The sequence below is a fragment of the Etheostoma spectabile genome, chromosome 5 (assembly GCF_008692095.1).
Source record: "Etheostoma spectabile isolate EspeVRDwgs_2016 chromosome 5, UIUC_Espe_1.0, whole genome shotgun sequence".
Lineage (NCBI taxonomy): Eukaryota > Metazoa > Chordata > Actinopteri > Perciformes > Percidae > Etheostoma > Etheostoma spectabile.
In genome coordinates this window covers 12,198,333-12,213,798 of record NC_045737.1, presented here as the reverse complement: position 1 = coordinate 12,213,798, position 15,466 = coordinate 12,198,333, and the positions used below count along the sequence as shown (strand labels likewise).

The following is a 15,466-nucleotide window of genomic DNA, read 5'->3' as shown; positions in this document are numbered from 1 at the left end:
CTGGAATCTTGCCCCTTATGAGGTCATAAGGCAATACACTACATCGACACAACAGTATGTGGAGTTAAACTGGACAGGCCCAATAGCCTCTGAATAGTTCTACTTGTTGTTAAATTGCAATGTAAAGCAGCAGCCAATGGGGGGTGCATTTTGTCGGCAGTATAATTTGAAATTGTGCGTCTGCCCTATTTCTGATTCTGTGGCGGCAGAAATCTTTCCATGGCGGACCGCCACTACAAAATCAACATAGAGGAAACACTGCCTGCAGAATCCCATCTTACAGAGGACTCAGAGACAATAGTTCAGAGAGCCCCAATCAACCTTGGTTTCACTTACTGACAAACAAATCTAATTTGCCTGCTTCCCCCTAACTGTTTTATTCTCCTTACCTCTATCTGACCCCGTTCCTGATCCCCCCCTCTTCCTCTCATCATCTCTGCAGGATAATAAACGAGACTCTACGAGACCAGTTGCTCGTGACCATCCAGAAGACTTTCACCTACAGCCGCACACAGGCGCAACATCTGTTCATTATTCTGATGGAGTGCATGAAGAAGAAGGAGCTGGTGAGTGTCACTTTCATACACGTGCACATACACATGCCAGCTACCACACATGCACATACACCTATTTGCTGTTGCGGGAAAACGCAAACCTATGAGCAGTATATACACATTCAACATTTAAGCACAGACAGACTCACATTAGTCTGTATCAACAGAGGTACATTTCCAGGAAAATTGTTTGACATCCCATGGGTGGCTCACATGCTGGATGTCCCTAACCTTTCGCTCTGCGTGTGTTGCTGTTCTGTGTGTTTGCTTTGGGGAACAACAGACTTCAAGTTAGCAAGCTACTTGCTGAAAATGTAAAAAAATGTGTACACATCAACAACAGTAATATCACCATTAATGTATGCATTGATGTCTCTGCAATATAAAAAAGCCTACAAATGAAAAATATGTGAGAAACAAATAGTTTTGTCGATTGCAAATTGCTCATCATGGAACTTTTATTGAAGCAATTATTAACCCATCTTTTATTCAGGACATGTAATGTTAAGTGGATGTAAATGTATTCAGATGACATTGGAGACCAAATGGCCTCCATCTTGAGAGTCTGAACCCCTTTGACTGTGTTTAATTCTCAGTCCCTTTAGAGCACCGTCAATCACATGAAACCAACCTGTTATTAATGCTGTTGAATGCTGTAAGTGTAGAGGCAATGTGTATTTATGTACAAACGGATTTGTGTGTGTGGTGTGTGGGTGTGTTTAACATGGTATATTTGAACACTTTCTTGCCACAGTCATACATGGCACATACATTGTGATGGAAAGTGTGCACTACAGCAGTGCATACAAACACCCACACGCGACCTTACACTCAGTCACAAGATAATAGCGTAACACATCCTTTATGATCCAAACAAACAGCTAGCAGCTTCTACTGTATCTCAGCTTTGCAGCCACACTAGCTAATTTACTACTTGGTTGCTCTCGTCTCAACTTACTTTGAACATAACATTCAATGTCTTTTGTAGAAGAGGGGAATATTCTCCAGATCACTGACTGTTGGTACTCTTGGCTGCCAATGGCATTAATTTGCAATTAGTAGCACACACACGCACTCACGCACGCACGGACGCACACACACACACACACACACACGCACAAAAGCCTTATTGTATCACTTTCTGTTTTAGGTAGTTCTGAGCTAGAATTCAGTTAAGCATCTTCAAACATGATGGCTATTTAAAATTACTCAACCAGGTATTCATCGTGTGGTCGTTTTCCCTGTTTGTCACAAAAATACTGTAGGATAATCATTTTACTGTGTGTTACTGTGTGTACTTAACAATTGTAAAACACTGAGTCACACACATAAATCTAAATTATGCACACATGCAAAGCCAAACACACGGAAACATGCAGGCAGCCCTGCAGGCAGCCCTCTATTGGCCATGGCTGTGCAGTGTGTAAGTGGATTGATTGTGTTGTCAGCGGGGTTCCAGTGGCTGACTGACGCTCACAGTGATGGATCTTCTGAACTCAACACACAAGAGCAGAACAATGTGTGAACTGAATCATTCAGCAGGAGCATCTGTACAAGCCAGATAATCTGAAGTTGCCTCTCTCTTTACTTAGAAAACAATCTTTTTGGTCTGAGCCACAACAGCCCTGTCAGATGAACTCACGTGCCCCTTGATCAACACTATTTATATAAAATTAGATAAAAGTGGACATTGGTAAAGGTCCCATGACATGGTGCTCTTTGGATGCTTTTATATAGACCTTAGTGGTCCCCTAATACTTAATCTGAAGTCTCTCTCCCAACATTCAGCCTTGGTCCAGAATTACAGCCACTAGAGCCAGTCCCACAATGAGCTTTCCTTAGTATGTGCCATTTCTGAGTCTGTAGCTGTTGAGGAGGAGAGAGGTGGAGGTGGAGGTGGAGGTGGAGGCTGGGGGTGTGGCCTTGACCAGCTGCCACTTTGCTTGTTTGAAAGCCATGATGTCTCTCTCTTATGGGTGGGCAAAATTCTCTGGGCGGTTAAAGCAGAGAAAGGGGAGGTGACCTTCCCTTTATGACCATCCAGAGCGAGATACCCAGGGCTCGGTTTACACATATCGCCATTTCTAGCCACTGGGGGACCATAGGCAGGCTGGGGGAACTCATATTAATGTTAAAAAACCTCATAAAGTGACATTTCCATGCCATGGGACCTTTAATTATTTTATACAATTAAACAGTCATTAACATTGGTTTGGTCAACAGTCATTCTACTACTAGCCTACTAGGCTACTAATACTAGGAGTGCAGATGAATGTTTCAACCATTCATCCACCAAAGTTAATTTAAGCCATTGCTTTTAACCGTTAGCTATTTTAACTGTCTTTCCATTACTTGGCTAATCATTCAAACTGTTTAGTCGTTACCATCAATTCATTACTTTTAGCTAAACTCCTGTGCCTCATGTGGATATATTCTCCATTTGAATCATTGTTTCTAGTTGAGCTACTCTACGTTATTTCCAAGTACCCCCTGTCAACTTCAGAAGTACCCCCTCGGGTACACCCACCCTGGCTGGGAATCACTGCTGTACAGTACTGCTGGTGTGTAATCCAGCTGGTTGTGTGATCACAGATAGCAGCGTGCAGGAGCAAGTAAAATCTAGCAGTGGGATTAGTTTTTAAATATTTAGAAGGCTGTACTTCATGTAGCATGCATAAATGTGGCCCATGATCTTAACAATGCCATGAAACATTTACCAATGACATTAACTTTGACAGCATACTTTAGGATGATGGATCCGTCAGAAGCAACCCTCTTCTTTTTATGTCTTCTGTAAACCATTTCTCAGCGGAAAAGTACTGCAATCATGAGCCCATACACCATGCACAAGTCTCAAAAAGCCAGCGTTAATTACAGTTTGGAGAAAGAGCTTTCTGGCACGATCTCACTCTCAGAGAGTTAGTTTCACCTGCCTCCTTTTTATCAGGCTGATAGTTATCACAGGGATTCCCTCCTTATCGCACTCAGAAAGCCACAAATTGGAGTGTATATGCGTGTTTGATTGGAGAGGAGGAACTGTAAGGGAAAAATTAAAAATGAGAACAAGCAAAAGACATAATTCCTATTGTCCCATGCTAAGCCGGAAACACTACAAAAAAAAACCCTAAAGAAAACGCGTAAACCAGAACATATATGGCCTGTCTCATATTACACTTAGAGTTCTCAAGGGAGTCCTCTCTGCTAGTTCACCATCATCCTCGTGCAACCTGTGTTAAAGCCACTCACTTGACCCCAGATCAGACTGAACCACTTAGTCCAATGCTGCAGGACAACACGGTGGAAGTAGTACACCGCTGGGAGGGGTATTCTCAATTTTGTTGAATTTCTTTGTAACATTATGTCAATAAAGGCGTCTTATCTTACATCCCTTTTGACGTAAGGTCAAATTAAATCCCACAGGATGTGATCATAGTGTTTTCTGGCCCCGAACCACTGCAGTAGTACACCATGTTGGGTCTTTGCCAGACTGGATTTCTAAACATGTTTTTTTATCCACTCTTAGGGTCAAACATGGTCCTGCATTCTGTTCCTATCCCAGTAAATTAACTACTGTTTACATGCTCCTCTGTGTTGTACTGTGGTGGGAACCTTTGCCTACATGTACTGGCAGTAGCTGTGCAGGATCGATGAGTTTCCAATATTTACACTGGAGACTAAAAATGAACAGACATTGCAGGGGAATTTCTTGTTTTTGTTCTGTCATTCTATGAAAACGCACTCTTGATCTACAGTCATGTTGAAGTTTCTCTTCAGATGACATGAGTGTAACTTAGACTTGAGAGGTTGTGATGCGGCTAATACCTAATGTAAGGGATGCAGTGAAACCATATTAGTTGTATTGTACTTGTTAGGGATGTAGCGAAACTCACGTTTCGATATAATTCGTGATTTTAAGTCCACAATACAATTTTTGAACAGAATGAGCTACAAAGAAAATCTGCCTTTATTTCTATAAACTGTGCAAAACAGATGTGTTCTCTCATCAAAAGTGCAACTGAAATTGTATTTTATCTTAAATAACAAAAATTGAAAAAATTTTAAACATCCCACATCAAGATTTATCAAGATAAAAAATAAATAAATAAATAAAGATAAATCAACTAAAAAAACATAGTGAATTGTTAGGTCCCTAGTGCCTGTACTAGTATTCCATCGCAATTATACGTTGACTCATTCCCACTGGCAGCAAATGTGGGTTTTTCCGGGGTCAGTGCAGCGGCCCGAAAGGGGGTAAATGTGCAAGAGAAAGAGAGACAATGAGAGTGTGTGTTTGTGTGCCAGATCCACTGTGCTTTGTTTTTTTTGGGCTCTGTAGCAGGGAAGCCACAAAGTAGGAGAAGACTAAAAGTGACTGGCTTGTTTTTTGAGAGGGAGAGTCTGCTTAAGAGGGCAAGTGAAGTGATGGAGGAAGACTAAAGAAAGGATGTGTCTCGCTTTTTCCTTATTTTCAGGATGTTGGTTTATTCATGTAGACATTTTCTGCTTCAGTTATTCTCCCTTTTTCCTCCGCTTTGTTTATTATACACAGGGCTGTTTGTGCTATATATCAAGAGGCAATAAACTTGCACTGAAATGTAGCCTATATGAAAGTGTGTACCTCTGTGTTTTTAACAAAAGTGGAACATACGGTTAAATGGTTGCCTCATAGCCTGTTTCTGCTTGTAATTTCAACACGCCACATGATAAAACTCATCATTGTTATGTTGCTGTGAAGTCCGTTAGGCAGTAAATCATAAAACTCAAAAGTGCTCTTTGCAGCTACAAACAGTCATGCCAATTATCTGCTTTATGCTTTCATTTGGTCTAATTTAAGAGTGTGCTGGATCATCTCCCAGAAAAAAAAACTGACTGATGATAGATTTTTATATTTCAAGTCGGAGGGGGGAGGGAAGGGAAATACTGCAATTGCAAAGCTAATCAATGAATAATGTGCAAGCTCTTGACTTTTACTTTGGAGTAATAGATGTAAAGTATATAGATTGTGTGCATTACAAAGGAAATATTAAAAGAAACCATAGGCCACATATGTATTAGTTTGTGTAGACGATAAGGGTAATTTTCCTCTTTATATATACACATCCCTAATCTTGTTCCTTTTATCACCATAAAGGTGGAACAGTTTCATATAAATGTCAAACAAGCACACAGAAAAGACAGCCGGCTGCGTGTGAACCAGCGCCTTAAATAGCATCAAGGCCTGTTGTCACATCTCTTTTTTTTTTGCTAGGAATGTGTATATCCAATTAAAAGAAAAGTGCCTCTTCAGACCACCGCCTCCGTTTCCCCCTCAGTGCCTCGCTCTTTATCTGGTATGCGGGGGGGGCACGATGACTGTCCTGGAATCCCCCAGCTTGGTATGAATAATTGAGTGTAGAATAGTCCTTATATGTTTAATTCGGATTAAATATTAAGGAGGAGTCACCAACCCGCAATGTTCCTCTAACTCCCTGAAAAACGAGTAGGACGAAGATGAGGAGAGCTAAAGAGGGACATAAATGGACCATGAGGGAGTGTGTGAGGGAGGCCGTTAGGAAATAAGACAAGAAGTAAGAGAAGGGGTTTGAGTGGAAAAGCAATGTAAAAAATAAGGTGCAGTGTGTCGCAATGAGCTATAGGGACAATTCATTGTGTGATTATCAACAGGGCAGTTTATCAGTTTTTAAAATTACATGAATATAGACACTTATTTCCCTCTTTCATCTGCTTTGGCTGCAGCCTGTCAATTGATGTATCCAATAAAATAATAAAATATGTGTCTAAATATTTTTTGTTTAATGGTAGCATTTTAGAGGGTGCTTTGCGTGTGTGTGTGTGTGTGTGTGTGTGTGTGTGTGGAGTTTGCCATATGCCTTGTACAGTATGTACATGTAGCAGCATCAGCAGGGTCTTTTTCTGTTTGATGGAGATGAATGTTTCCAATCAGCTTGGCTCACTGCAGCGTGAAGAACAGTTTTCTGATCCTCTTGTTATCATGTGGCTTAACGTCTCTGACGATCCCAGTCACACTGAGAAAGACTGCACTGCCTTTTTTTTTCATTCTGATATCAGTCTTGAATTTGTCAACACCATATCTCCCTCCTTCTGTCTGCCTTTGATTCACACATGCTTCCGCTTTCCTACTGACTCGCATCCGACCCGATCTTTGCCTCCACTTGTCTGCCTCTCTCTATCGTTCTCGCTCTTTTCCTCTCTCCTCCGATTCTTCTCAACAGAGAGATGGAGCGTGACAAACACGAGTCATGGCCCCTGTCCCTTGCATGTTGACCTCTGATGATGATTGTCAGTGTAGAGGCCAAACTACATTCAGCATTTTAAGATACGGAATTACCCAAGATACAGTATTAACCAAGCACATCGAAAACGTAACGTACTACAGATGGGCGAGTTTATGCCATGAGGAAAAAAATAAATAAAATGAAGCTGTGTTAAACTTGTTTGCTTACATAAAAAACTCAAGAGCACCTTTGCTTGCATGAGAGGATGAAAATAGACGAGGGAGAAGGGGTCTGTTTGCCTTTGCACACATTTATTGAGGACTCTGTGTGATTGTTGAGAATAAGCCACCTTGCCTTGTTATAGAGGTTGTGTTGCTTAGTCTCTGTATTGTAGAGCCTTTATGATGATGATAAACAGGTAGCGCATATCCACAGGGTCACCTTGGATGTGTGATTGGAAGAAGGGTAGAAGGAGGAAGAAAAAGGGAGGAAGCAGACAGAGACGAGGAAGGGAGAGTACAGTACAGTAGCATGCCAGTGGGAGGTTGTTGTGAGATAAGTGGTTGCAGCAGAGGGGGGAGCAAGGGGGCAGAAAGAGGATGGTTGGTAGAAAGGTTGTGGAGGAAAAGTTGGAGAGAGAGGGGAGAGAAAAAACAATGGAGAACTTCTTCTCTAATCATATAATTACACACTGTCATCCATCTTTAGTCCTGAAGGCTGCCAAGAACCGTGTGTGTGGATGTGTGTGTGTAAGTGTGCGCATGCGTAAAGACAACTCTCAATTCCGCTATAATGATAACTATAGGGTATAATGGTGGCCAGATCAGGATTCTGTACTAATTAGGGGAAATTAGGCCTGCACATGAGCACGCCTGATTAGTTGTTTCTTAAACTGATGTTGTTAGGAAATCCCAGCTTTACATACATAGTTTAACATTTTAAGAGTCACTACATTAGTGCACACACTAGACAAATCGCTACCTTAACTTATTTGGTTAGATCACAGTATTCCATGTAGGGCTACAACTAACGATTATTTTCATCTGTCAATTTTTTTTTTTTGGAATTAATTGTTTGGTCTTTAAAATGTCAGAAAATGGTGACAATTGTCAAGTGTTTTTGACCTAAGATGACGATAACCAAGCCACCGGCCACACCATTCAAACACACACACACGCACACACACACACACACACACACACACACACACACACACACACACACACACATTTAGATGCTCCCCTTATTAGCGATTGCATTTGCAATGCATAACCCAGGTCTAAGTCGTCACACGAAGTCACACGCATCATTTGTCTCTCAGGGAGGAACCAGCATGTCATCAGCACATGGCGTACACATGATGAATGATCCAGCATAATAGATACTGTAAATCACTATTGTGAATTAAATTACTTTGGTGCATTTAGATGTATGTGAAAAGAGAAGAAGAATAAGGGAGAAAGAGGAGGGTTAGCCCACAACATTGCAGCATTGCCCTAAGGGAAAGCAGCAGCAGCAAAGCCTGCAGATTCCCAGAGCTCCACCAAATGAAGCCATTTAGAGGGGGGAGATAGGAAGGGAGATGGGCTGCAGGGAGAAAACGGAGGTGGGAGGAGATGGATGGGTGGATGGTAGGATTAGAGGAATAGCTCGTCAGACATTCAGAACACGCATTCTCTCCCGTGTGCGACTCCCACAAGGTGCCCTTCATGCATGCACACATACGAGCCGACATCTTACCACGGGTGTGTGTACGCGTTCTTGCTATATTTGATGGGAGAAAAATCCAGGAAAAGCTGCCCCATTTCTCAGATTTCCCTGTCAGGGGACATTGGCTTTCATCCATCGCACCATTAGTTAATCTCACGCAGGATATAAAAAATACAGCTAAAAGACATGTCTGCCTACGCAGACCAAGACCTAAAGTGGCCTTAGAGCAAAATATTTTCACGAGAGCCTAATCCAAAACGTGTTTGACACAGCACAAGAAAAAGAACAATGTTTTTTTGGTAATGGAGATCATTATTAGTTTTATATTAAGTTCATCTCTGGCTTTGTTATGGTTTTTACTCTGGTTCCGCCCCCCCACTTGTCTTGCCTTTATTCCCTCCCTACAATGAACAAGCTGTATGTGAAAGTTTTGTGCTGTCCTCTGCAAAAAAAAAGACAAGAGAGAAGGGAAGAGAGTCTGGAGGGGGATACTTAAGTTACATCAGTGCTCTCTCTCCTCTCATCTCATCTCCTCACTTGTCTCTCCTTTCTCGTATCTCCTTTCCTCTCTTGTCTCACTTCCTTTCTCATGTTTTCCTCTCTCTTGTCTCTCCTTTCCTTTCCTCTGATGTCTCTCCTCTCCTCTCTTGTTTCTTCTTTCCTCTCCTCACTTGTCTCTCCTTCTCTCCTTTCCTTTCTTTTCTCTCATTTCTTCTCTCTCTCATCTCTTCTCTTTTCTCTCCTTTCTTGTCTCTCCTCATCTTTCCTCTCCTGTCTCTCATCCCCTCTCCTCTCCTACCTCGTCTCTCCTCTCTTCAAATCTCCTCTCTTTAAATCTTCTCTCCTCGCTTGTCTCTCCTCTCCCCTCTTGTCTCTCCTTTCCTCTCTTGTTGCTCATCTCCTCCTGCACTTCAGCGTTTTTAGTGAAGTTGTCTAATCCAGCAAATAAGAGCCCCGTCTCTCAAGATGGGACTTCTATAAACCGTGATGCATTCAGTCAAACATCAAATTCCTTTAAAAATAATAAGGTTGACTTTCAAACAGTTTGGCTTGTGTAGAATTACTGTTTTGCACCCTTTTCTCACTTGTTCTCTCTGCGTCTGTCTGTCTCTCTCTCTGTCTCAATGTCTCTCAGATAACAGTTTTCCGGATGGGGTCGGAGGGTCATCAGGACATTGACCTCGCCATCCTCACTGCATTACTCAAAGGTGGGTGTGTGCATGTGTGTGTGTGTGTGTATGTGTGTGTGCTGGAGCATTAACCTACAGTAAGTGGCTTCCATTTTACGGTCACCCTCCAGGGATGTTGTTATGTTAACAAATAATGAGTGTCTGTACATAAAAGAGGGATGATAAAGCATTCCTCTTGCTGTCCCAGTTTAGGTGTATGTTTTGAAGCGCACAAGTATGTTTTTACTTTTGCACTTCATAGCTCAGGAATAAAACCTAGACATCTGTGCTTATGTCTTTCTCTCTTAAAGCTCCATTAAGCGATTAATGATCTCTGCGGGGCAGAAAGACTCCAAAGCAAACTTGCAGCTTTAAGTCTTGATATTGTATTCGCTTATCAAACAATTGCTTTCTAACAGTTTTAGCTGAAACAAAGTGCCATAGGCATGTTGTCCTCTTATCACTGCCTGCCAAATATCAGTCCAGTATTCTCTGGCTTTATCCACTAACTCCTGGCTCTTTTTGGCTTGCTAAGTATTTTTCCAGCACATCTGGCACGCAAACACCCGGAAAATTACAAAATGATGTTTGGTTGCATCATGATATAAACTTTGAATTTATTAACATCCGAGGTGCTTTTTGGCTCTAGCTATGTGTTTATTATACAGCCATATTATCATCTAACACTAACAATGTATGTCACAAAATATCAAATAAAATATTCATTTTAATGTGAGGAGGTTCTGGCACTCTAGTCTGTAAAGAGTACTCTAGACTGTAGTCTGTCAGCTATTAAAGCCGCTTGCAATGAGTTCAGGTTTCCTACTTTATATGCTAATAAATCCCAGATATCACAACAACACCTGCAGAATAATCAATTAGCACGAACACAGCTGCTCATTAACTGTGTAGCCAGAGACACGTAATTACAGGAAGACACTTAGAGTCACCAATGAATTATGAAAAAAGGAAAAGTAGTGTGTCTTTTAATTCATTGCCTTTGAAGTACACAATGTAAATTAATTTGCATTTATCAAATAATTCCCCTTGAGGTCAATCATCACTTTGAAAGGGACACATGGCCTAACTGTATGCTATTATGCCACATCAGATTTTGATTTCTCAGAACTACACTAACTGGTACAGTGTGACCAGCATCCCAATGTTTACGCTCAAGGTTTATTATCTTTACAGACAGTATACAGGTAATATTATACATCCGTCAAAAGGAATTGCGATTAGTTGCGGAAAAGCTAGTTGTGTATGTTTTAAGGGGTCATATCTGTGTTGGTTTCCCCCCCTTCCACACATTACACAGCAACACATGGAACAATCAATCAGCATCACAGACTTACAGTATAGAGAGAGATATATACAGCTAGCAGAGGCTGCAAGTCGTCCACTGTGATTAATTGGTATGCATTTACCAATAAGGGCAGGGAATTGGACCAAATTGAGATGCAAAGAAATTTCCTTAAGTGCAATACAACAATTAACCTCAACCACTTCGTCCTCTACGCTCCCTTCAATGTGTACCATGCCCCCACCCCTCCACAAACACATACACAGGCACGCATGCACACATGCACAGAGGATTCATAGAGCCACATTGCTGAGCTTATATCATGGTTGCTCTTGCCTCTTCAGGGATATGCCGCTAACGCCACCCGCTGGAGTTTGCACCATAGACTGTATAATAATATAAACGTAGTCTCTGAAACGTCATCTATAGGTTTCTGAAGAGCAAAATAAACCTGAAAGTGGGCGGCTACCGGTAGCTCCTTCCCTGTCGCCATCTTGGCAGTGCCTGAAGTCGGCTAATCCAAAAAAGGGCAAAAAGGTGGTGGAGCTGAGGCGGGTTGAATGAAGCCTACAATCTGCGCTCACCTGCTGTGACAGAAGCCACCTTTCACTCAAAGCAAAACACTCTTAATTATGCACAACCTAAAGCCTGAATATACGTTATACAGGTGAGTTATGAAAACAATTCACCCACCATACAGTTGTGTAAATTAAGAGCAACGCAGTTGTCAGTTTCCAGTCCAGCGCACACGTCGTTTAAATAGCAAATGCACCTGTGCCTATCTTTGCGCCCATGGTCGTGCTGGTCTCTTCCAGGGGGGTGTGTTCAGGTGAATTCTTGGCGTATTGGTATCTGTAGGCAGCAGTAAGCAATCGCGCTACTTACCAACAAAAACCTGGTCTAAAGTCAATAACGTAGCATTTCATTGTTATTTTAACAGCGCATTAGTAAAATGCGCCTAGGCTCGTGCACTGCGCGTGCACACTATATTTGTTACACACATACAGGGAAGCGCAGCAGCACACATGTAAAAGATAAAAAATAAAAAATATTACATTGTGAAATAGTATTTTGACCACTTTCTTCTCCTGAAAACCTCTCCTTCCTGCTTAGCAACAGCAATGCGCCAAGGTACAAATGCGCCTGGCTTTTAAAGAGAATGGGTGATGACTCTCTGATTGGGTTATTGCACGTTACGCCCAAAACACACCTATGAAGTAATGAAGACATTAAGTACAACCCTTTTGAACCATGTGCGTGGCGCACGGACCTTTTTCTTCGCTGTTCAACTGCCAAAAGTAGATGGATGTCGTGCCCTAAACGCACCTGCGTCAGGAGCTTCACGCTGTGCCCTCAGATTGTTGAAATAGGGCCCTAAAACCTATTTTGTACCAGTCTGCAAATATGTTTATTCTCCTATAAGTTGTTCATTTTAACATGGGGGTCTATGGCGATTGACTCCCTTTTAGAGCCAGCCTCAATTGCCCACTCAATGAACTGCAGTTTTTGGCACTTAATTGTTCAGCAATGGAGGCAGAGATGTCAAGTTACAAAGTACAAATACTTTGTTACCTTACTTAAGTAGAAATTTTGAGTATTTATACTTTACTGGAGTAAATATTTTACAGCAGACTTTTTACTTCTGCTAAAATGTACAGATCTTCATTATCTGTACTTCCTACTATTAGAAATAGCCTCGTTACTCCTATTTCAGTTCGGCTTGTTTTCATTCCGACTTCGTTCAAAAAAATAAAATCAAAAAATAAACCTATCCAGAAAGAAAGCGCCATCTGGATAGATTCCTGCAGCTAAGCTTGGATGCACATTTACATTCCATTAAAGGCTATTGATAACATGCCTCTGAAGTTTGATGTTTTGCACCATTACAATACTTATAGGCAACTAGTCATCATATCTTCTGCTCCATGAAACACATGTCAATGCTCAGTAGTACCAAAGAATTTCTAATAAAGGAAGAAGTTCCATTCTACTACTTACTACTTCCAACTTCTATACTGGTTGCAGCTCCACCAGAGTTCCACTTGGGCCGCTCGTAGACGAGGGCAGAATGAATGGAACTCTATGGAGCTTTACCCCTAAAAATCCACTTTTCTCAGGGTATAATTTTTTTGTCTAGTAATTGGAATGTTCCATTTAAAAGGGGAGGCTAAGACAATACACCCTGCGGGGTGTTAGATATTTTTAAAGTGGCCTTTTTGTTCTACAAAGCCTTTTAAAATCTCAGTGACATCAGATACATTATACGGCCAGAGATACTGCTTTACGGCAAGCTCTGAGTCACTTTCTTTGTTATCTCAAGGCATCGACAACAGAGCGGACGGTTTAGGCTCTCCCTGTCAATACAAGTGCTAGAAAGAGGTTTGCTAATGTTTTAAAGACCACGCCGAAATATCCACTCTGAAATTCTGGGGAACACACATGAGGGACACACATGCGCTTGTATACAATTATACATCACACAGGATATTCTAAGAGGAACATTTAATTACACAGAGACTAAACAAGTGAGTTTGGAGAGGGACACAGTGACAGAGAACCATGTACTACATAATGAATGTGTAGCAGTTAAGATACATGATTTCTTTGGTCCATGCAACACTTCCTGATCTTTATCTTGGTCTCAGACTCTTGCCCTTATAGTATCTAACGATTTATAAATTTGAATCAGGTTCTGTTATGCAGCACTGTCATGCACCAATGCAAAGGGTTCATGGTTTACATCTTAGTGGAGTAGTCTTTGAAGGGGATGTGCTATGTGGAGAGCTGGGATTGGTGGCTGTGTATGTTCAAGGAACTTTATGTTAACTTTGGGGCCCCCTTATATGAACTCTGACCTTTCCCCCTCATAACTTTCTAGGTTACCTAACATGTCATCTAAACATGCTACCCTATATAGAAAATGCTTGGTGTAAGTAGGGACAGTATTCATTGGGTTAGGTCACTCTCCGAGCTTCTGCAGAGCTTGTAAATCGATGCTGAAATTCTTTGATATAATAAACCTTTGAAATCAAAGACAGTGTCAAGCGGATTCCTTATCAACACATCATCCAGCATTGCTAGTCAGACACCGCACCCTAGTACTTTCCCTAGGTACACGTGGGATAATTCACTCATACATTGACTCCATCTCTTGCTCTGTCTTTCATGTCTGTTCATTTTTTTAGTCCTTTTTCTATTCATTTCACATTTTGATAGGAATGACATGTAGATGAGTGAAGGGAGGAACTGAAATCAAAGAAAGAGAAGACAAAATAGAAAAACGGAAAGGAAAAGCAGGAGATCATAGTGAAAGGATGAGAGGGAAACAATGAGAAAAGGGGCAAAAGAAAGACTCTACGGCAGGAGGGCCACTTTACATACATGTCGCATTCTGCGGCTGAGTGAATGAGACATGTTAAGGCTTTTAGTGTAAAATGACATCAGTCACATCCTGCCTGAGAGCTTTTTAAAACATTGGATTAGACTCCTTTGCTGAAGAACTAAGCAACTGCCTGAAGCTCAACACGGCACAGCACAGTCAGGAATACACAGTGAGGAGAGAACAGAGCAAGAGCAGGAAAAAAGCTATAAAAGGAACGAGTGTGCAAGTCTGCCTGTGAGACAGCAGAGTGGGATCAGGAATGAAACTGCAGCTAAAGACACATGGTGTAGCGGAGGGGAGTTTAGAGTCACTGACGGTCTGCTGTCTGAAGTAGTCAATGTCTTGAAGATTGGATCCATAAAGTCACTTGGCTGCAGTTCAACCTTCCTGCAGGCAGGCTGAGTGAAACCACAGGCCTTTGATGACACTGCCTTTTAATATACACATATCTCCACTAAAGCTCTTATTAGCAGTCTGTCTGAACTCACACCATTAAGCTCCAGCAGGCCTTTAAGACGCACAGAGCCCGGTGTAAAGTGATGATACTTACGCTTATTAAAAATTACACAGGCTTGTCTAAACACAGGGGATTATTAGTATTCTTTATACTGCAGTGGATTTCTCCGACGGCTGAGATGAATTGCTGCCTTATCTTTCTCATTTTGGTGAACTTCTCCCAGTGTGCAGGTGAATTATTAATGTGGACAGCAGTTTTGTGTGCTATCTCAAGGGTCAACAGTGTTTTGAGAGTGCCACTAAACAAGTGAACAGCTACAACTACTTTTTTGCAGCATATTCAATAGGAGGTTTGGTTTTATATTGTCTTATTCTAATTCATTTTATGCTGTTTTTTTATTATCTTGAAAGTTTTTAAGACGTATTGGCTCAACTCCAACTAATGTGCCATCACTGTTATGACGGCACATTATGTATACGCTCAGATAAGCATAAACTCCATGATAATAATTTTCTTACATTTGTAGGATATTTAAATTGAACTAAAGATGTGTGAAAACATAATAAGTAAAATGTCAAAGGAAAACACCGAACAAACATATCTGTTCTACATTGTGAGTATCCAACCTAAGTCAAATTCCTCGTATGTGTCTTCA

The 15,466-nt window shown here is 41.4% G+C and overlaps 1 protein-coding gene across 11 annotated transcripts in view; it reads left to right on the top strand.

Annotated features, from left to right (window-relative positions):
* Nucleotides 1-15,466, top strand: part of trpm3 (transient receptor potential cation channel, subfamily M, member 3) — a 168,439-nt gene that overhangs the window by 117,121 nt on the left and 35,852 nt on the right. For all 11 annotated transcript variants that reach the window (XM_032516962.1, XM_032516958.1, XM_032516960.1 and 8 more), the window contains 2 exons: nt 443-566; nt 9,636-9,708. In XM_032516962.1, coding sequence (XP_032372853.1) covers nt 443-566; nt 9,636-9,708 — 197 coding nt within the window. The remainder of the gene's footprint in view (nt 1-442; nt 567-9,635; nt 9,709-15,466) is intronic.